Source organism: Onychomys torridus, chromosome 20 (assembly GCF_903995425.1).
Source record: "Onychomys torridus chromosome 20, mOncTor1.1, whole genome shotgun sequence".
NCBI classification, from domain to species: domain Eukaryota; kingdom Metazoa; phylum Chordata; class Mammalia; order Rodentia; family Cricetidae; genus Onychomys; species Onychomys torridus.
Window position 1 is genome coordinate 9,162,982 of NC_050462.1, and position 20,518 is coordinate 9,183,499.

At 44.1% G+C, this 20,518-nt stretch overlaps 2 protein-coding genes across 2 annotated transcripts; one reads left to right on the plus strand and one right to left on the minus strand.

Annotated features, from left to right (window-relative positions):
- Positions 1-7,465: 7,465 nt before the first annotated feature.
- On the minus strand, positions 7,466-8,592 carry LOC118571212 (40S ribosomal protein S12-like). The gene has a single exon (XM_036170168.1). It carries the CDS (start codon positions 8,124-8,126, stop codon positions 7,728-7,730), a length of 399 nt encoding a protein of 132 aa, XP_036026061.1. The 5' UTR covers positions 8,127-8,592; the 3' UTR covers positions 7,466-7,727.
- Positions 8,593-8,866: 274 nt separating this feature from the next.
- On the plus strand, positions 8,867-19,885 carry Arl1 (ADP ribosylation factor like GTPase 1). The gene is made up of 6 exons (XM_036170167.1): positions 8,867-9,083; positions 10,692-10,829; positions 13,033-13,114; positions 14,594-14,705; positions 18,291-18,469; positions 19,540-19,885. The coding sequence occupies exons 1-6, from the start codon at positions 9,080-9,082 to the stop codon at positions 19,568-19,570; spliced, it is 546 nt and encodes a 181-aa protein (XP_036026060.1). The 5' UTR covers positions 8,867-9,079; the 3' UTR covers positions 19,571-19,885.
- The last annotated feature ends 633 nt before the right edge of the window (positions 19,886-20,518 follow it).

Genomic DNA, 20,518 nt, shown 5'->3' on the forward strand with positions numbered 1-20,518 from the left:
AAGTACTTTACCACTAAACTGTGTTCCCAGCCTTGGTTTTTGTTTTGTAGAGAGGGTCTCACTGTGGCCTTGGTTGGCCTGGAACTGACAATGTAAACAGGGCTAGCCTGGGATTTACAGAGACACTCCTGCTTCTGTCTCTCAAGTGCTGGGACACACACACCACTATGCCTAGCCTGAAATACTGATTTCTAAAGTAATTTGTTACACAGCAACACCAGCTGACACAGAAATCAGTAGCAGACATGGGTACATGAAAATTTAAAATGTGGCCTTGGCTTTTGAACACAGTGGGTGGGAGCTGGAAAAACGGGCTATTTTGGCTATTAGTGAAGGATCACCAGGCTGGGAATACATGTCATTGTCGCTGGAGGCTAGAGAAAGTGAACTGTGGTAGATGGCTGTGACAGGGGCGGAAACCTTCCTGTAACTATATGAACTTGGTGTCACAGGGGTAATGGATTTTCAGAGCAAGCTGGGCTATTTCCAGGTGGGGTTTTCAAAGAATCACTTTGCTTCTGAGAACCATAAGAAGTTGTAAGAGAGAATGGTTGGGTCTGTAAGCAGAGAGCTGGCCAAGGACTGAAAAGATTAGAAAGCTAGACTTCATTCCAAATTTCTCCATCTGGCAAAATGGAAAAGCCAATGGTGTGCCTGTAGGCCTTTGATTAAGACCTCAGAAAGGAACTGTGTATGGTGGTGCAAGCCTGTAACCCGAGCACTGAGGAATATTGGTCTAGGCTACCCTGGGCTAAAGGAGGGCTCTGCAGAGGAGGGCTGAATTGAGACGTGGACCGAACATCAAGTCTGAAAAGTTACAAAGCTTTCAAGAATGATATTGGTGTAGTAACAGCCAGAAGCCCAGGGAGGCAGGGGAAATTCTCCCTCCATGCCCCAGACTCTGCCATACCCTTAGAACAGAGTCAACACTGGTTCTCTGCAGCTCAGGAATGAGGATGCACATCAAGCTGGAAGTCTAAGAGAAAGCAAACCAGGAAGGCCTCCAGGCCCTTCACTTAGACCAGTGTGGTTTCCCAGTCTGAGTCTTTCTGCAGGAACAGGAAGTCGGCCTCCCAGGGAAGAAAAGTTACAAAGTGGCTACGTGCTGCTTCCCAGCGTCTCTGTCAGAGTGGTGGGAAGAAGAGCTGGAAACATGGCTCCCTGTGCGGATGAGCTGGTGGGATCTGTACTGGACTATTTGGGAGGCCAGCGAGGAATCAAGGAACAAACCTTGTTTTACTCTTTGGGGAGCCCTAAAGAGGCCCGGGGGGTGAGGGGCACTGCAAATACAGTGATTCCCAATGTCCTCTCTGAGAGGCGCTGTTGACTCCCCGCCTCCTGTTACCTTCAGCCTCCAGGGTTCCTGCCTCCCCTTGTGTACAGTTGCTGGATGGTGGCATCCCATTCTCTCTGGGGAGCTATGCTGATAATGGAGCCCCATCATCAAGACCTTCCGGTTTCTGGGTGGGAGGCCAGGCTCAGGAACACAAGCCTGCCATGGGCAGTTCCACTCAAGCTACTTGCCACTGTTTCAGCTTCTTAGGACCTCACGATCCTCAGAGAAACAACAGAAACTCAAGTCGTTTTCTCTCCAAGGAACCATAGAAACTTAAAATGCTGTTCCCACTGTGGAAACACATCTAATTTTAAAATTCAGTGCGTTATTATTGGATTATATCAGCTGAAAAAGATTAAATCGCCTGGGTGTGGTGGCTCATGCTTATAATCGCTGCATTGGGGAGCTGGGGCTGAGGGAGCAGGATCGTCATGAGTTTGAGGCCAGCCTGGGATACAGAGTGGGACTCTGGGAAAGAAGAAAGAAAAATAGTTTACTCTGAAGCTAGGCTGTGTAACATGCACTATGCTATCCTGGCGTTTGGAGATGAAGCAGGAGGATCACAAGTTTCCTGTCAGCTTGGATCACACGGTAAGATTCTGTCCCAGTAAACATAAAGTAGCAAGTTGCCCATGGCTTCTAATAAACCGACCAACTAACAGGCGTCGAATAGCAGTGGGTTTAGAGCACTACCTCCACCTAGTGGCTGCTCCTGACTTGGTCAGTTCTTTGGTAATTTGACCTCCAGTATGACTACTGTAGGTAACAAATTCAATAATTATAACATTGAAGAATTAGACTAATGATCATTGCATTTGTACCCAAATCTCATTTTATAATTTAGCATATAGCTGGGCATGGTGGCCCACACATGAGGCCAACCTGATCTACATAGTGAGTTCCAGGCTAGCCTGGGCTAGAGTGAGATGCTGTCTCAACAAACCAACTAAACACAAACACACAAACAAAAAACCCAAACAATAACAGCAAAAACAAATAAGTCAGAGCTCTTCTGCAATAACAATAAAAATTCACCTATTTTACATTTAGTGAATGTAAGATAATAAGATAAGACAAGTGCGTAGTGAGCAAATTAGGTTCCTGTTAGAAAATGCTGTACGTATATTTCTAATCTTGTTCAGGATTTTGTACTCATACAGTTCATTTAACAATGTAATGCAATTTGCTGATCCTTGAATGTTATTATTACCAACTATTAGGATGTAAAGAAATGAAAGTTAGTAGTTAGACATTACAATCGAACTTGTAGTCATATTGTGTTTTCAAGATTGAGCAGATATATTTTAGATAGGCAAACCCTTCTGAGATCTACAGAATATGGCATTTAAAATGTTTTAATAGCTTAGAAAAGTTTTCTTTTTTTTATGACTATGAGATATGTTGGCTCCTGGCAGCACCAATCTACTTCAGAGAAGATATGGGCATTGAAGAAACTGCATATGGAATAAACTTTCATTGTGGCAAAAGTTAGCCACTGGACAACAAAGAATCCTCAAATCAACTGCTGACAAATAGGACAAAATGGACAGACAAGACACAAAACGAAGGACTACTGATTCTTGCCAAGAGAAGTGTGGTTGTGGCTTTAACAACAGGCATCCTCTGAGGCCAGGACAATATGGCACCATCCCTGAAGTGGCCTTTGCAATCCGGAAAAGGTACAGTGCCTCTTTCTTTGAAGGCAGCTGAACAGGCAGTGGGCTGATGGCTTCTGATCTGCAGTGGAACAGCAGCTGAAGCAGTTATTCTTGAAGAGTAACTAAGCTGATGGAATCTAACCTCTCAATGGTAGACTGGCATTTAATAAAAGAGATGAAGCCACCCACAAGCCAAGAAGAATGGACAGCTGAATTCCAAAAACATCAACAATTTCCAGAATTTAAAATCCTGAATCATGACAGGACACTGGTGAAATCCAGGTTTATCTGGTACATGGACTACTTCGCACCAAATGTGAGGTTGAACTGAAGGCCTTGTGTACATCCTACTTCACAAATGAATCTGTCAGATATGCTAGGTCTATAGGCTGAAGATGATGCCCCAACACTACGAAGAAACCTTGGGGTGACTGTCCAGGCAGCTGGCTGTTTCCATCAGCTCACATTTTTTTTTTTTTTTTTTTTTTTGGGAAGCCGCTTGCTTTTACTTCCTGTTTTATTAGGTAATATTATTTCCTTCTTGGGTCTCTGAGGGAGTTGAAGATTAGATATAGTTATAGTTAGTTGCAGATTAGATAGTTATAGTTTCCTTGTTAAGAATTTCAGTAAAGAAACTCACTAAAGAAGTGTAAGTGTATAAATTTGAAAGACATTATAAGATAGTTCTCAGTTAGTAATATAAGTTAGGATAGAAAATGATTCAGGTACATTACTTACCAAAATAGAATAGATAATGGAATATTTTCTCTGAGTTTGTCAAATGCAAATGGACTAGACATTATTTATTGCTTGTATATATTGTATATAGCTATTGTACTTAGTGTATATAATTTTTCTTATGTTAGTTATAACTTTTTTCCCTTTTTTCTTTTTATTAGAATTATAAAAGGGAAATGTGGTGATATTTTATTTGTGCTGAAATGTGATATTTTATTTGTATGTTAATACATAAAGTTTGCCTGGAGCGGGTGGTGGTGGCACAAGCCTTTAATCCCAGCACTCAGGAGGCAGAGGTAGGTGGATCTCTGTGAGTTCCAGGCCAGCCTGGTCTCCAAAGCCAGTTCCAGGAAAGGCGCAAACTACACAGAGAAACCCTGTCTTGAAAAACAAAACAAACAAACAATCAAAAAAGTATTTTAAAATGGGGTTGGGGATTTAGTTCAGTGGTAGAGTGCTTGCCTAGCAAGCACAAGGCCCTGGGTTCGGTCCTCAGCTCTGAAAAAAAAAAAGTTTGCCTGGAGATCAGAGGTCATAGCCATAAACAGAAGTCAGGTGGTGGTAGCACATGCACTTAATATGATCATATGGCAGGCAGTCTCTGTGTGGTCAAGGACACAGCCAAGCATGGTGACATGCATTTTTAATCCCAGTACCAACCATAGAGACCTGGAGGTCTGTATGGACAGGCAGTGACAAGGAAGTGATGTGGCTGGGCTTAGAGCCAATGAGAAGACAGAACAGGAAGGCAATAAAAGCACAGTTTAGACAGGCAGAAGTAGCTTCTCTGTGGAAGCTCCTTCATGGTGGTAAGCTAAGGCTAGTTGTAGCTATTTGCTCTGATCTCTTCAGCTATTACCTCTGTATTTGGTTCTGTGTTTCTTATTTAATATGACTGTTTAGAAATTCATCTACATTTGGCGCCCAACATGGGTAAGAATTTGTACTAAAAATTAGAGCAATGGGAAGTGGGGCATGTTGTGATTTTAAATATGACATTTGAGTGAACGTGTTAAACAAGTTATTTCTGTGTGGTTGTCTCAAGAACAAAAATCCAAAGTTTCCAATATAAGTATATTGTGAGCATGACTTTATAGTTCTTCTTCCTCTAAGGTCACTCTTTAAAATATACTTAATTTGCTGGGTGGTGGTGGCACACATCCTTAATCCCAGCACTTGGGAGGCAGAGCCAGGCGGATCTCTGTGAGTTTGACGCCAGCCTGGTCTACAAAGCGAGATCTAGGACAGGCACCAAAACTACACAGAGAAACCCTGTCTCGAAAAATACCAAATATATGTATGTATGTATGTATGTATGTATGTATGTATGTATGTACATTGAATGTATTTGTGTACAGTTGGTGCGTGTAGGAGCCCATGGAGGTCAAAAAGAACAATCTCATTCCCTGGAACTGGAGTTACTGACAGTTGGCAGCTGCCATGTGGGTGTTGAGAATCAAACCTGGGTCCTCTGCAAGAGCAGCAAGAGCTTCTAATTGCTGAGTCGTCTCTTCAGCTTCAATGACTACTCTTTATTGTGGAAGTTTTGAAAAACAGAGGTTCCAAAATTTGCCTGCGGGGTCTTATTTTCATAGTAGTTTTATAGTGATGTCTTTCTGTAGCTGAAAGTTTTCCTGTGTCCCACCTGGTCCAAGGTCAGGACAAATCTCTCTCACCCACCGGTCCCACAGCTGCTCGGACCCACATAAACACACACAAGCTTATATTAATTAAAACTGCTGGGCTATTAGCGCAGGCCTACTACTGACTAGCTTTTACACTTAAACTCAGCCCATTTCTGTTCATCTGTATGTCACTGTGTGTTCTGTGGCTTTACCTGTGTGCCATTACATGCTGCTCCTTGGATAGCAGGCTGGTGTCTCTTAACTTAGCCTTTCTCTTCCCAGAATTCTCCTTGTCTGCTTATCCCACCTATATTTCCTGCCTAGCTACTGGCCAATCAGCGTTTTATTAAACCAGTGTACAAAAGCATTATCCCACAGCATTTCCTATTTTCTGTTTAATTAAAAAGGAAAGTTTTAACTTCAACACAGTAAAATTATATATAACAAAGAACAGGAAAATTTTCAGCTACATCTTTTATTTCTTTTTTTTTGATACAGGGTCTCTCTATGTAGCCCTGGCTGTCCTGGAACTCACTCTGTAGACCAGGCTGGCTTTGAACACAGAGACTCATCTGCCTCTGTCTCCCAAGTGCTGGGATCAAAGGTGTGCTGCCCATCCTTTATAGTGATGTCTATTAGTTGACTTACAAATCAACTAATATGCATAGTTTTCCTTTTGGCCTCTTTTAAAGAGAACCCATACTCTCAGGTATTTTCTGCAATTGTACTCAAAGATAAATCTGTAAGAGCACAGGTTTGAAGTAGCAATAACCAAGACCTGCCAAGAGCAGCAACTCATGTTGGAGAGCAGGTGGGGAAGAATGGGGGAGGTCAGTGGAATGATAAGCCTGCTTCATGTGTGAAGCATGCAAAGACAAGGCAGTCTTTACAAATAACCTTCAAAAGGCTCAGGTGTTGTAATGGCATTGACTGGTAAAGTGTCATGTGCTCTTTAAGCTGAAACTTGAGGCAGGGCTGGCTGTACTCCTTCAGGGTCAACCATCCTAAAACAGTGAGCCTGGTCCGTGGCTCTGCAACCCAAAGAGAAAAGCAGAAAGGAACAAACAAACAAACAAACAAACACAAAAACCAAACAAAAATTGCTGTGTCCTTGAGAACAACTAGAAAGGGAAGCATTTCTAACAGAAGTTCCTAGTGTTTACTCCATGTTATAAAAACACCTAGAATGCAAGTGGAAAGCCAGCCACTCAGCCACAGGAAGCTCACCAGTGGACAGACACCACCAGCCACTCAGCCACAGGAAGCTCACCAGTGGACAGACACCACCAGACACGCAGCCACGGGAAGCTCACTGGTGGAACGGACACCTTGCTCTTGGAGTTCTCAATGCTGACATCTGGCTTTGCTTTCTGCTGGATGACTGCAAGAGCCTGACTCCATGGTGTTTGTGTCTGCGGTCATTTGTCCTTACACGGAAGCCCCACCTAAGGGGACACTCAGGAACTCCAGGTGGTTGCCTCAGTGAGGATTCTCGCTGACTTCTGCTGGATGTTTAAGTCCCTGATTGGATGCTACCTTTTGTCTGCGCTCTCAATTGGGCGGCCCCAGTTGCCTCTGTTGGATGTTGTGAGCACCTTGAACTGATGTTTTATTATCTGTTGCTTCTATCGCCTCCAGGCTATTTAATGTCTTACCTTTGCTTATTGTGTACTTAATAAACTTATTTGTGGCTACCATAGATCACTCTCCAGACCTCTCAGGTGTCTAGGTAGAAATTCACTTTCTGGGACAATTTTTCCTTGCAAGGAATGTTTCTGTGAATCTAGGACTTTGGGTGATGATGAGGGTGTAGGAAGATTTAATTCAACATCTATGTAGTTAATTTAATTAAAAAGCAAAATAGACACTCTTGGTAGGAATGTAAAGTATTATAGCCATTGTGGAAAACAGTATGGAGGTTCTCAAAAAAAAAATAAAATAAATACTGTAGTATTCACTTTGGGGTATTTATCCAAAGAAAATTAAATTAGTATGTCAAACAGATACGTGCATGCATATATATATATATATATATATATATATATATATATATATCTCACCAAAATGATTAGTGTATATATATATATATAGTATATACATATGCACATCAAAACATTAACACTGTGCAGCATACATACGATTTTGTCAATTAAACCTTAATAATGCTAGACCAAATCTCATGCAGTTCTTAAACTTCCAAATAGATGAAAATTTCCATTATAAATAAGACCATAATACACGAAATTTACATTTGGAAGAAAACCTAAAAAGTGCTGCCATTTCCGGCGAAAACTCAAGACTTTGAGATAATACTATTTGTCTACATTTTTTGGAACTTAAAAGAAAATGCGCCACTTTTGTGGTTGCCGTTCATTTCTTGCATTTGAAGTACTCTTCAATGACATCTTTGGCCTGAGAGTCTTTCCCATAGTTCTTCACCACCACACAGGTGCAACCTATCACTTTACGGGGTCTCCCCTTCCGATCGATTTTGCATAGGCCTGCCCATTCCCCTAGTTTCCGGCTGTCATCCACCTTCAGGAGGTGGATCTGGTGCTCCGCACAGAGGGATTCTACCAACTTGATGTACATAGGTTTATCACAATTGGTTGCGAGCACACACAGGCGGGCTTGGCCCTTGCCTAAGGCTTTGACAGCTTCGTGGATTCCTCGCGCGAGGCCGTCGTGGACCAGGGCGGTCTTCAGCACCTCTTTCAGAGCCGTATTGACGTCCATTACACTTGCAGCCGCAGTGCCTTCCTTGGCCATGGCGGTGGGTCACGGGTGGATCCGATCCCGGATCGCACGCGAGCCTGCGAGCCTGCGAGCCTCCGAGCCCGCGAGCCTCCGAGCCCGTGCGCAGAAGCAAGACGCGTTGCTAGGGATTTGCAGGACCGCTCAATCCTTCCGAAACCACTCAACAGCTTATCGAAAACTACGTTAACTTCCGACCTACGTCGCAGGAGGGAACGAATTCCCAGCCGTGCGGGAGGCGGAAAGGTGGTCAGGTGGCCACCTGGAGGACAAAAAATTCGGACACCTCGGGTAGAGGCTGCTCCGTGTGGGTGGCGCGTAGGGAGTATGGGCGGCTCGCAGGGAGCAAGGGTGAGCTTTCTCGTTATTATTACGTAACTCGGCTGCTTCTGCGGGAAAGCAACTGGGGAAAAGTGGACGGCCTCGGCAGACCGCTCCAGATCTACCAACCACCGCGATGCCGCAAACTTGCGCCGGCATCCTGCGCCCTCGCTCCGTCGATCTCTGACTCTTATTTTGCGTTGGCCGATTCGCCACGACTCGGTGTCCGAATTTAACACTAAAACGTTACGGTTTTAATATAGGAGAAGGGCTCACTGTTCAGAAAAGTGGAATCAGGAGACATTACATTTTGGTTTCTAAAAAAAAATTTTTTTGGGGGGGGTGGTAATCGTTGTGGAACCTACTTCAGCTCCGCTCAGCCCGCTGAGCCTTTGCGTCGAAAACGCCGACGCGGACGCCCAGAGCGGCGTGCCCCGGCGGCGCGCAGGCGCAGGAGCCTCTCGCCCCAGGTCCCGCCCCCTCCGGGTGGACGACGTGGAAGTTGCTGGCCGACCTGGCTCGGAGGAGTCCGCCTGGGAACCGGAGGCCCGGAGCGGCGGAGGTGGCGGCGCCCAGGCTCGACTAGGACTCGCTGCCGAGTCCCGGCCTGACTCTGGGGATCGGCGAGGGCGCGGCGGCGGTTCATCATGGGTGAGGAGCGTGGGGATTGCGTCGGGCGGCCGTGGGGGGCACCCGCAGGCCACGGGCGACCGAGCCACCTTCCCCTGCCGTCTCGGGTGGCTGGGCGTCGGGTGGCCGGCCGCGGGTTCACCGGGGTGTCCGGCCCCTCGGATGGCTTCTGCGTGGGCGTTGGGACTGCGTCACTTTGAGAAAAGCCCAGGCCAGGTGCTGCCTGCTGGCACTGTTGGTGGACGTCGTCCAGTAAGGTGGGTTGCGAAGTGGGAGGTTAACAGCCGGCCAGTGCGTGGGTTTTAAATCGCGATTCGCACGATTTGCAGCTCCCCGGGTGAGGGAACGCCAGCAGTGGCCCCAGCGCACCCCTAAGGTGACGCCCCCAGGACAGCTGGAGGAGCCTCTAGAGGGAGTTGCTGCTTTCTTTGAGTCCTTCCCCAGTGTTTCCAACAGTGATCCCGAGCATCCTACTTCTGTTGGGTTCCCTGTCATCCTTCAGTGTTGTTTTTCCGCCTCTCTTCTACGTGTAAAAGGTTGAAAGGACTTTGTCTAGTCACACCCACTCTTTTCCCAAGGTTCTGTGTACAGGGTGACATCTCCTCTTCCTGTCTTCGCCCCTTCTCCTTTCCGTGTGTCCGTGTGTGCGCGCGCGGGCTATGTGGATTGAAGTCAGCCTTGAGCATGCTAGGCAACGCCCTGCTGCTGAGCCAAAGCCCCAGCCCTTTTAAAACTTTGAGACAGGCTCTCACTAAGTTGTTTAGCCTTGAATTCAACTCACGCTGTAGCCAAAGTTGGCTTCAGACTCAGCAACAGTACATTAGCCTCCTTAAGTAGCTGGTACTGCAGGCTTGGACCACTAGCCAAAGGCCTTGCCTTTTATTTTTAAGATTATATATATCCTGTACGTATTGCATATTGAGCACATTCTCCTTTATATTCCCCCACTTTCCCCTTTTCTCACATTATATTGTGAATCTTTTTTTCCTTAGTGACTTTTGAAGGTGAAGAGTTTGTGCCACAAACACTTTTATGTTGCAGGGTGCCTTGGGTGTACATAATGTTTCCTGGAAATATTTCATAAAATATTGGATGAGTCTTACTGTCTCAAATGAGTTCTCTGATGCATTCAAGAAACAGAGGCAGGTGGATCTCTATGAGTTTGAGGCCAGCCTGGTCTACATACTGATTTCCAGGTCAGCCTGGGCTACAAAGTGAGACCCTGTCTCAAAAAAATACTCCCCCCAAATAATAATAAAATGACTTTTCCACAATAGCTGTTATTAGAAAAACAAATCAGCAACACAATGTGTTTTGTCTTGTGTGGCCGTCAGAGTCTCTTGTGGTGGTAGTTTTGTGGGTAAGTGGGAGTGCACCAAAGGTGTACTTGTGTGTCTGATTAGTGTATCTTCTGCCTCCTGACAGTACTCGGGACCTGGGAACATCACTTAGTATCTCACTTGCTGTTGAAAATGTATTTCATTGGAAGCAAAAGTGTCTACCTGTGCATCCAGGGAGCTATTTTGCTATTTGATTAGGCATCTAGCTTTCAAAAGGCAAGGTTAAATGTTCTATGGCCCTAATTTAAAAGATGACATTAAGTACGTTTTTGTTTTTATTCTCTTGTAGGTGGCTTTTTCTCAAGTATTTTTTCCAGTCTCTTTGGAACCAGGGAAATGAGGATTTTAATTTTGGGATTAGATGGTGCTGGGAAAACAACAATTTTGTACAGATTGCAGGTTGGAGAAGTTGTTACTACTATTCCCAGTAAGTATTGGTTTGCTAGCTCATTGTAGAACTTTTCTGGTTTATAGCTAATACAATTTTCTGAATAAATTAGTCATGATGGGTTGATGGGGTAAACTTCTAGTATAAAAATGATACTGACAATACTATTTTTGTAATGAAATAAGAAGCATTTTGATGTACTTGGTTCCTATCCAGGCAGGCAAACAGATGTCTGTTTAGAGCTATAGTTGGCTTAAGTCACTAAATTTTTATGCTTAATGAAGATACTAAATATCTACTGGCTTTGACCAGTAAGTTGTACAAGGTACTTTGCTAACTGTGTAATGAATATAGAAATGTTAAATTAGTGTTGTTGTATACAAAGTACATTTTTCTGCATCTTTTTATTACTTGAATCACAGTGTAGTTTCTCCTGAGTAATTCTGTAGGTCACTTTTAAAGATGGGAATTATAGAGGCTGAGTGTTGAAATGACCGGGTTACCTGAGAACTAAGAAGAAACACCCGAACTTTAACTCTGTTGGTAGCCCTAGCTGTCTTAGAAAATTATTTGTAAATAGTCCTATCTTACTACATAGGGATGCTCTTGATGTTTATACTTTTTCAGTTGTTGAACTAAATTTATAGAGTAATACATTTAAATTAAATGGAGGAATCCATATAATTTGCTCAAGATTTTAAAGTGTGTTCTGAGTGACTCTGTCGTTTTGTCACTAACCCTTCCAGGATTGTTTATGGAAGAAGGTTCGGGGTCTGGAGCATCTGTTCTTTCCTTTTGCAGTTTTCTGCCCATTTCATTTCCTTTGACTCTCACTTCTTAAACTCCCCCCTCCGTCTGGGTAGCTTTGACATCACTTTGCAATCCCAGTCCACACGGCGGGTGGACTCACTGCTGTCACCCCTGCCCTTTGCACATGAACGGTGCTCTCGATGGTGAGGAACAGAGCTGAGTCTGTCCAGTTCTGAAGGAGAAGGAACTTGGTTTCCATTGTGTTAGGCTCGCTGTGGTTTTATCTTTCCGTTGTAATGTGCATACTTGCGCACCAAATACATCATCTACCAACACAGCGTTAATAGGGAACAAAAGTCAGTGGTGACTGGAAGTCATTTTTCACTCTGACTTTTCTAGCTTAGGAAATGTGAGCAAACTCGTCCACGCTAAGTGTTTTCAGCAACATTTTCTCTCTCGTTTAGACCCCTTTCTCTGAAAGTAGTATCTGGTCTCAGCCGTGTGGTGCCAGAGCTACACCTAGGAAGAATGGTGGACAGAAGGGATGAGATATAGAGCATCCCAGCTGTGACCTTGTTCAAGTGAGCTCTTGAGATGTCTGCAGAGGGTGGGTCTGTAAGGTTGCCACCCGCAGAGAACTTGGCTTCATAAAGTCATTGCTATTGACTTTATTGAATTTTAGAGCCTAGTCTTTAATTATAATTTTAGTTTATACTGTCTATCAGAACTTCAGTTCTTATAGCTTTACTTTTCAAATAAAACTTTCTGAAGAGGCCGGGCAGTGGTGGCACACACCTTTAATTCCAGCACTTGGGAGGCAGAGGCAGGTGAATCCCTGTGAGTTTGAGGCCAGCCTGGTCCACAGAGTGAGTTTGACGGTAGCCAGAGCTGTTACATACAGAAACCCTGTGTCAAACAAACAAACAAACAAACAAAAACCTTTCTGAACACTTGTATGCCAGTACTCAGGAGAGTTTAATAGACTTCTCGGACTGGGGGAATTGCTCAGTAGGTAAAATGCTAGGGACATGAGTTCAGTCCCTAGAACTTACATAAACCAGACTGGATGTGGTCGATGTCTGGGGCTTGATAGCCAGCTAGGCTAGCCTACTTGGCCAGCAAGAGACATTTGTCTAAAAAAAAAAAGGAGGTGACTGAGGAACAACACAGTGTTGTCTTTTCCTCTGGCTTACACACTCATACACACATGGGTGCCAGCAATTGTGTTAATAACATGCACAGAGTGGTCACAAGGTTTTTTTTTTTGGTAACCTGAAGTTGGTGCTGATCTTGTTAATTTCGTGTGTGTGTGTGTGTGTGTGTGTGTGTGTGTGTGTGTGTGTATCATAGTATATTGTCTTAAATGTTATAATAACCCAGCCCGTAATGTGATTGAAAATTACCAGCAGTTGCTAAAACTCAGTGAAGTTGGAGACTTTGTAAAGGGAGAATGTATTATCTACATCTCCTATTGATTTGATTTCTCTTCCAGCTATTGGATTTAATGTAGAGACGGTGACATACAAAAACCTCAAATTCCAAGTTTGGGACTTAGGAGGACAGACAAGTATCAGGTATGCTATAAACACCAGGTCATTTGGTCATGCTTAACATTTACTGGCTCTTTTTAGTGCTCACAACACTAAATCAAAATACATCTCTGTTGTAGATTAGATAGAGGTCACATTGTTTAAATGAGGTGGAATTTGAAACTAGGAATTTTCTTAGAGCATCCAGTAATTAAAAATGTAAGGAACTCAGTTTTTCAGATGATCGATTAAGTGAAAATCCTCTCATGAAAACCTGAAAGGCTCAGAAACTGGCCCCTGGTTTACGTGTTGTCTTGACCCCTCCGAGAGATGTTTGGTGTCTATACAAGGCCATGCAGCGATGGCATGAATACAGGTGCCTTGTGAACTTCAGTGCTCAGCAACTGGGACTGCACGTGGCTGCGAGTGGCTCAGGGGACCAGCTTAGAGCAGTAGTTAGGTTGCTGTTGAGAGATTGGTAGTGTGTTGGTGCACACCTTTAATCTCAGAATCGGAGTCAGAGGCAGAAGGATCTCTGTGAGTTGGAGGCTATCCTGGGCTACATATCTAGTTCCTGGCCAGCCAGATTGACATAGTGAGACTGTCTCATAAAAGACAAAAGACAGCTGGGCGGTAGTGGCGCACGCCTTTAATCCCAGCACTCGGGAGGCAGAGGCAGGCAGATCTTTGTGAGTTCGAGGCCAGCCTGGGCTACAGAGCAAGATCCAGGAAAGGCGCAAAGCTACACAGAGAAACCCTGTCTTGAAAAACAAAACAAACAAACAGAAAGACAAAAGACAGTGTATACATACACACACACACACACACACACACACACACACACACACACACATATATATATGTATGTAGAGAGGGGGGAGATCTTAGTAATATATTCACTAAATAGTCTCCCATTCAGTAACTCATTTAAGTCATTTTGAGGTTATTTCTGATTGTAGCCAATTCTGCTTCTGGTTGTCATCAGTGATTAAGGACATATAAAGTCACATTAAAAATTCCAGGCAGTGGTGGCTTACGCCTTTAATCCCCAAACTTGGGAGGCAAAGGCAAGAGGATCTGAGTTCCAGGACAGCCTGGTCTACACAGAGAAACCTTGTGTCGAGGGAAAAGGCAAACAAACAAAAGCCATCCTTTTCTTGTGAGGTATTCCTGGTTAAGGACTTGTAAGTTACAGTCATCAGGTCTGTGTACAGTTTTCCTGTCAGTGTATTTAGTATTCTTTGTGGACTATATTTCTGTCTTCTCAGCTTGAAATTCAGACTTACTTTGAAACTGAAATTTTGGGCCTATAATTGAATATTTATCACTCTTCTTTCAACCTAGTCATACCAAGTGTGATGCAAGATGCATTTCTGTCAGAAACAGCAAATCATAAGGCATTACTCTGCGCAGGGCTGGCATGTAATCACATCTCTCTATCGTTGACCCAAGTCCAATTTGGAAATTGACATGTCAGGTTTTTTGCTGGGATAACATGTTTTTCCATTCTTGGATTTTCTTTAGGCCGTACTGGAGATGTTACTATTCAAACACAGATGCCGTCATCTATGTCGTTGACAGTTGTGACCGAGACCGAATTGGCATTTCCAAGTCAGAGTTAGTTGCCATGTTGGAGGTAAGCAAACATTTAAATATTAACATTCAACATTTAAGAGAGGAACTAGAGGAATCACATTTGTTTACTTTTTCTTATGTATATTATCACGTGAAATAATGGAAAAGCAAGGATAGTTTTCCTCTATTCTTTTCCTATCTGTTTTATTTCTTTATTTGTATGAACGTTTTGTTTGCATCGTTGTGAGTATCGTGTGCATGCTCGGTGTGTATGGAGGTCAGAAGAGATTATCAGGTTCCCTGGGAGTGGAGGTATAGATGATTGTGAGCCAATGTGTGGGTGCTAAGAATTGAACCTGGGTCCTCTGCAGGAGCAACAAGTGCTCTTAGCCACTGGGCTAACGTTCCCCACCCCTTTAAAGATTTATTTTAAAACAAGTGCGTGTGTGTGTGTGTGTGTGTGTGTGTGTGTGTGTGTGTGTACACTTGCACACTGAGGTCAGAGAAATGTGGTGGTATTGTGTTCCCTGAAATATTGTGTGTTCCCCGAAATAAACTTATCTGGGGTCAAAGAACAGGACGACCACAATATTAAACATGAGGATAGGCAGTGGTAGCACACGCCTTTAATCCTAGCATTCCAGAGACAGAAATACCTCTGGATCTCTGAGTTCAAGGCCACATTAGAAACAGCCAGGCATGGTGACACACACCTTTAATCCCAGGGAGTGAGGGCAGAAAGTAGAAAGATATATAAGGGGCTGGAGAGATGGCTCAGAGGTTAAGAGCACTGACTGCTCTTCCAGAGGTCCTGAGTTCAATTCCCAGCAACCACATGGTGGCTCACAACCATCTGTAATGAGATCTGGTGCCCTCTTCTGGCCTGTAGACATACATACAAAACAGAACACTGTTTACATAATAAATAAATAAATCTTAAAAAAAAGATATTTAAGACGTGAAGACCAGAAACTCGAAGCATTTGGCTAGTTAAGCATTTGGCTGGTTAAGCATTTGGCTAGTTAAGTATTTGGTTAAGAGTTGGTTCTCATCTACCTTTATGTAGGATCCAAAGATGTATCTCAGGTTGCCACACTTAGGCAACTTTTACCTGTTGAGCCGTCTTGCTGCCCCAGTAGTATGACTTCTAAAGGATTTATTTTTGTCTGGTTTGTGTCTGTGTGCACATATATGTGGGTGCCCTCAGAGGCCAGAAGAGGGTGTCAGCTCCCCTCGGGCTGGAGTCCAGGCAGTTGGGAGCCACCTGTTGTGGGTGCGGAGAACTGAACTCGGGAGGAGGAGCAGTGCTTCTAGGCTCTGAGCCATCTCTCCGGCTCCGTCTTTTCAGCTGTCGAACCTTTGGCCAGTTTAGAAACGTCGTGCACTCAGAAGTGTGTGTTTCTGGGTCGGCAGTTGCGGCTCTGCCCTGCTTTGTGGAGTCTCTCTGCCATTCTTCACAGCCCACCCGCTGGGCTGAACTCCTCTCCGGATCCGAGCTCTTCTCTGGATTGGAGCTCCTCTCCGGATCCGAACTCCTCTCCGGATCCGAACTCCTCTCCGGATCCGAGCTCTTCTCTGGGCTGGGCTCCTCTCCGGATCCGAGCTCTTCTCTGGATTGGAACTCCTCTCCGGATCCGAGCTCTTCTCTGGGCTGGGCTCCTCTCCGGATCGGAGCTCCTCTCTGGATCCTCTCTCTGGATCGGAGCTCCTCTCCGGATCCGAGCGTGCTGCGCTCACAGCACCAGCTCCTCATTGCTTCTGTTTCCCATGTCTGTACTGGTGCCTTCTCTAGTGAGGCAGGGTCTTGCTTTGTATCAGTTTTGTTTGCTTTTGAGACAATGCTTTCCTCTGTAGCCCTGGCTACCTTTACCTGGCTCTGTCTTTTAAGTGCTGCGATTAAAGGCCATAAGGCCTTGCAGTTCATTTTTTTTTTTTTTAATGGTATTGGGGGTTGAACTCAGCCATGTGCATGCTAAGCAAGAGTTCTACCACTGAGCTGTGTCTCTAGCTCAAAAACTCAATACATTTACCGAGATCATCAAATTGAGAGCATTCATTAAATAAAAGACTCAAGTAAATATGCTTCAGTTCATTTAATAACAGCCCAGTAACATTTGTTTTCGAAAATTATACGGCTATTCCCTTTTCTACACAGTTCCACCTTATCCAGCTATTTGATGCTTACATGCCAGTTCTAGGCTACTTGGTCGTGAGGTGCATTAGTTACTGTTCTGCCGCTGTGGTACAGCAGCGCTGTGGTACAGCAGCGCCACGGAGGCTGCTTAGAGGAGGGTTAGTGGGCTTGTGGTTCTAGACAGTCAGATTAGAGTCGAGACAGTGGGTGGGGTGAAGGCATGGCAGCAGAAGCAGGAAGCTGAGGGCTCACGGCGTCAACTGCAGCCGGAGAACCTGAGAGAGCACACCTGCATGTACTTCCTCTCAAGCCAGCCCAGTGACTTACCTTCTTCCATCAGGCCACATCCCCTAAGCCTCCTCAAACACTCCCAGTGGGGGCCAGTAGATGCCTGAGACCCTCCTTACACTTCCTGCTTTCTTTAACTCTCATGGACGGTTTCCATTAATTAATTACTGTCACATATAATGGATTTTTAAAACAGCAGCTTTATTTGGCCTGGCTCACATTATATAAAGTATTATTTAGGAGAAACTGATAATTAACTTCAATTTATAATTCTTGAGTTGTGCAAGATTGTTAGGAGTCATTTGCAACATTAGGATTTGGTTTATGAAACCTTACAGAGATGGACCTGTAATTACAGGTACATGCTTCTATTCTATACTTGGGAGGCAGAGGCAGAGGATCATGAGACAAAACCATCCTGGACTACACAGTTCAAAGACTTATCAAAACCAAGGTGGGGAAGGTGGGGTGTAGCTCAGTAGAGTGCTTCCCTAGCTCACCCTGGAGAAAATAAAACCTTCCAGAGCCAGAACTGGGAGTCACGTTGTTAGGAAGTAGCTTTGTGTCCATCAACAGTTATTGTAATGGGAAGTGTAGGTCTAGTGCCAGTTTGTTCTGTTCACATTAAAACATACACACAAAGCACTTTAGGTTTTACCTTCTTTGTATAAGTGCACTCCAAATGAAATAACTAACGTATAAAATACAGAAATTAGCTACATGAACGTGTAGGTGGATAAGCCTGAGATACCTGGATTGGGAAAGCCTGAGATGAGATCTTGCCTTTAACCTCTGCTGGCCTGAACTTGTTTGCCATGTACTCAGGTTAGCCTCGGACTTGACTGACTGCCCCGGCCTTCCAAATTCAAGATTGCCGTCCTTTCTCTTTCTCTGGTGTGTTTGGATGCGTCTGTCTCTGGTAGCCCGCGTCAGCTGTACACAGCAGCGGGCTCTTTACATTGCCCCGCGTGTCCACTGTGCTGCTTATGTGCGCTCCCTTCCTGTTCTCCTCTTCTCCTGTCACTCCACCAGCCCTGCTTCCCAGCTGGCCTCCCTTCCGAGTTCTTGTCTTTTCTCTGTGAGCCAGTGCATTTCATTGGAGTTGTTTACAGCAGTATGGATACACCAGTACACACACTCTTCACAGTTTAATTGTGGTGTTTTTTCCCAATTCAAGGCAACAAACTGATTAAAGGAAATGAAGTCTTTTTCCATTGTATTTAGGAAGAAGAGCTGAGAAAGGCCATTTTAGTGGTGTTTGCAAACAAGCAGGACATGGAGCAGGCCATGACACCCTCAGAAATGGCAAATGCACTTGGGTTACCTGCTCTGAAAGACCGAAAGTGGCAGATATTTAAAACATCCGCAACCAAAGGCACTGGCCTTGATGAGGCGATGGAATGGTAAGTGTCTGTGTTTGAAGTCAGCGGCTCGTGCATATGGCGAGCTTCCTATAGGATAGTTTTTATTTTCTTCCCCAACAGTGTTTTGGTATACAGCCCAGGATCAGATCCTGCTTCAGCCTCCTAGTGCAGCGACCAGACCGTGTGCATTACCACACTGGCCTATGATGCAATGCTGATTTTCTTGGGGATGACATTTAGATAGCAGCTAATAAACACCTTGTCCAGCTTTTTCTCCCATTGTCTTCCTGAGTAAACCATTCCAGCCACACTCACATGACTGCTATCACTAGGTGAGCTGTCCCTCTGTTTTACGTCCTCTTCCAGTTCTGAGTCCTTCAGGAATTGGGATAAGGATTGCTTCTTGTCAAGAAGATTCTTGACAGGCATGGTGGTAGCTCATCTCTTTAATGTCAGCACTTGGGAGGCACATGCAGGAGGATCACTATGGGTTTGAGACCAGCTTGGTTTCCTTAGCCAGACCAGCTGAGGCTGCTACATAGTGAGACACTACTGCAGCTCTTTCCCTTCCCTCCCCCAAAGATCCTCAAGTGTATCTGTGATCCTGCTGTCTAACACACAAGTGAAGTTACATGCCCTCATCAGAGACCAGTGACACGTGCTTGCTCCATTAGTCTGTAGTTGTTTAGTAGGTGTGTCTACTCCAGATGCTTGAGAATAGAGGTCAGATTTTCCCTCTGAACTGTGCATGCATACATCCCAGCAGTAATAGCAGACTATAGATACCTGAGACTCAAATTTGATGGTGCCTGCTTATGATATCAACACTTTGGAGGCAGAGGCAAGAGGGTCAGGAATTTAAGGCCACCTTTGGCTATGTGGTGAGTTCAGGGTTAGCCAGGGGCTACTTGAGACTCTTGCATGCATGCATAAATAAATAAATCATAAATAAATAAATAATGAAAAGAAAGAAAAACCAATAGATAGTTGGGCTTTTTCTTTAACCTGTGTTAATCTTTGTAATCTCAGTTGTGAAATTTATATTGTAAATGTTCATGTTTTATACCTGGAAGTTAGTTTTGTTAAACTGTTGCATTTTCTCTCTGCAGGTTAGTTGAAACATTGAAAAGCAGACAGTAAATTCACTCACGTCAGTTCTTGTGAACCAACCACTCTGTCACATACCCGTTGGAATCACCAGATGTGCTTGTGACTGTTAGACTGTGTGCTTGCTGGCTGTGCAGAACTGACTCCACTATTTGTAATAAATGTAAGAAACAAGTATTTGGCAAGAGGGTTAGCTTGATTGAATCACCCAAATGGTTTACGTAATGTAAAATAGTCTTCCTTGCTTTCTTGTGTTAAGGTATATATTCTATTTGTATGGAATTCTTACACAAATACAATTCTATTAAAGAATGTACACTCTTGGGGGGAAACCCTCCTATTTTTAAATTAGTGGTTGCATTTTGTTTGTATGAACACTAATATTTAGCTCAGACTTTTTCTCCCTTAAAATGAATTAAGGCTTTCCAAAGATTAGTCTTAGCAAAGTAGATTAGAAATATAGTGTGTATAATATAATCATCACTTGCTTAACTGACTAGTTTATATAAGCTATTCCACTTAAGAGTTTTTGGTTATAGGCATGAGAAGTATTTTGCTGACTCACTTTACTGACTTAACATTATTTTACAACACTTTATACTGGTCAAAGAATTTTATATATGTGACCTGAACGTTGTACCAGGAACCCTGTGAGAATGGCAAGGTTCTGCTATGTTGTTTGGCCAGGCTCTATATAGTGAGGTGGGGTAGAGTCCAGAGTCAGGCTTCTGGGTCAGAAATTTGTATTATAAATCATACTGTATCTGGAAACACCAACACGGGAATGCAGACACCCAGGTGTGGTGGCACACACCTGTAATCCTAGGACTCAGAAGACAGAGGCAGGAGGACCAAGAGTTCAGGGCTAGCCTCAGCTTTGTGGTGAATCTGAGGCCAGCCTGGGCTGCTTGAGACTGTCTCAAAACAAAAATAATAACCAACCAAACAAAAAAATTATGCTAAAGTAGTTACAGACATTCA

Coding starts and splice junctions, on each gene's coding strand:
- Arl1 (XM_036170167.1), top strand. Junction 10,830..13,032: donor AGTTGTTACTACTATTCCCA/GTAAGTATTGGT, acceptor TTTCTCTTCCAG/CTATTGGATTTAATGTAGAG. Junction 14,706..18,290: donor AGTTAGTTGCCATGTTGGAG/GTAAGCAAACAT, acceptor CATTGTATTTAG/GAAGAAGAGCTGAGAAAGGC.
- LOC118571212 (XM_036170168.1), bottom strand. CDS start 8,126: ATGGCCAAGGAAGGCACTGCGGCTGCAAGTGTAATGGACGTCAATACG.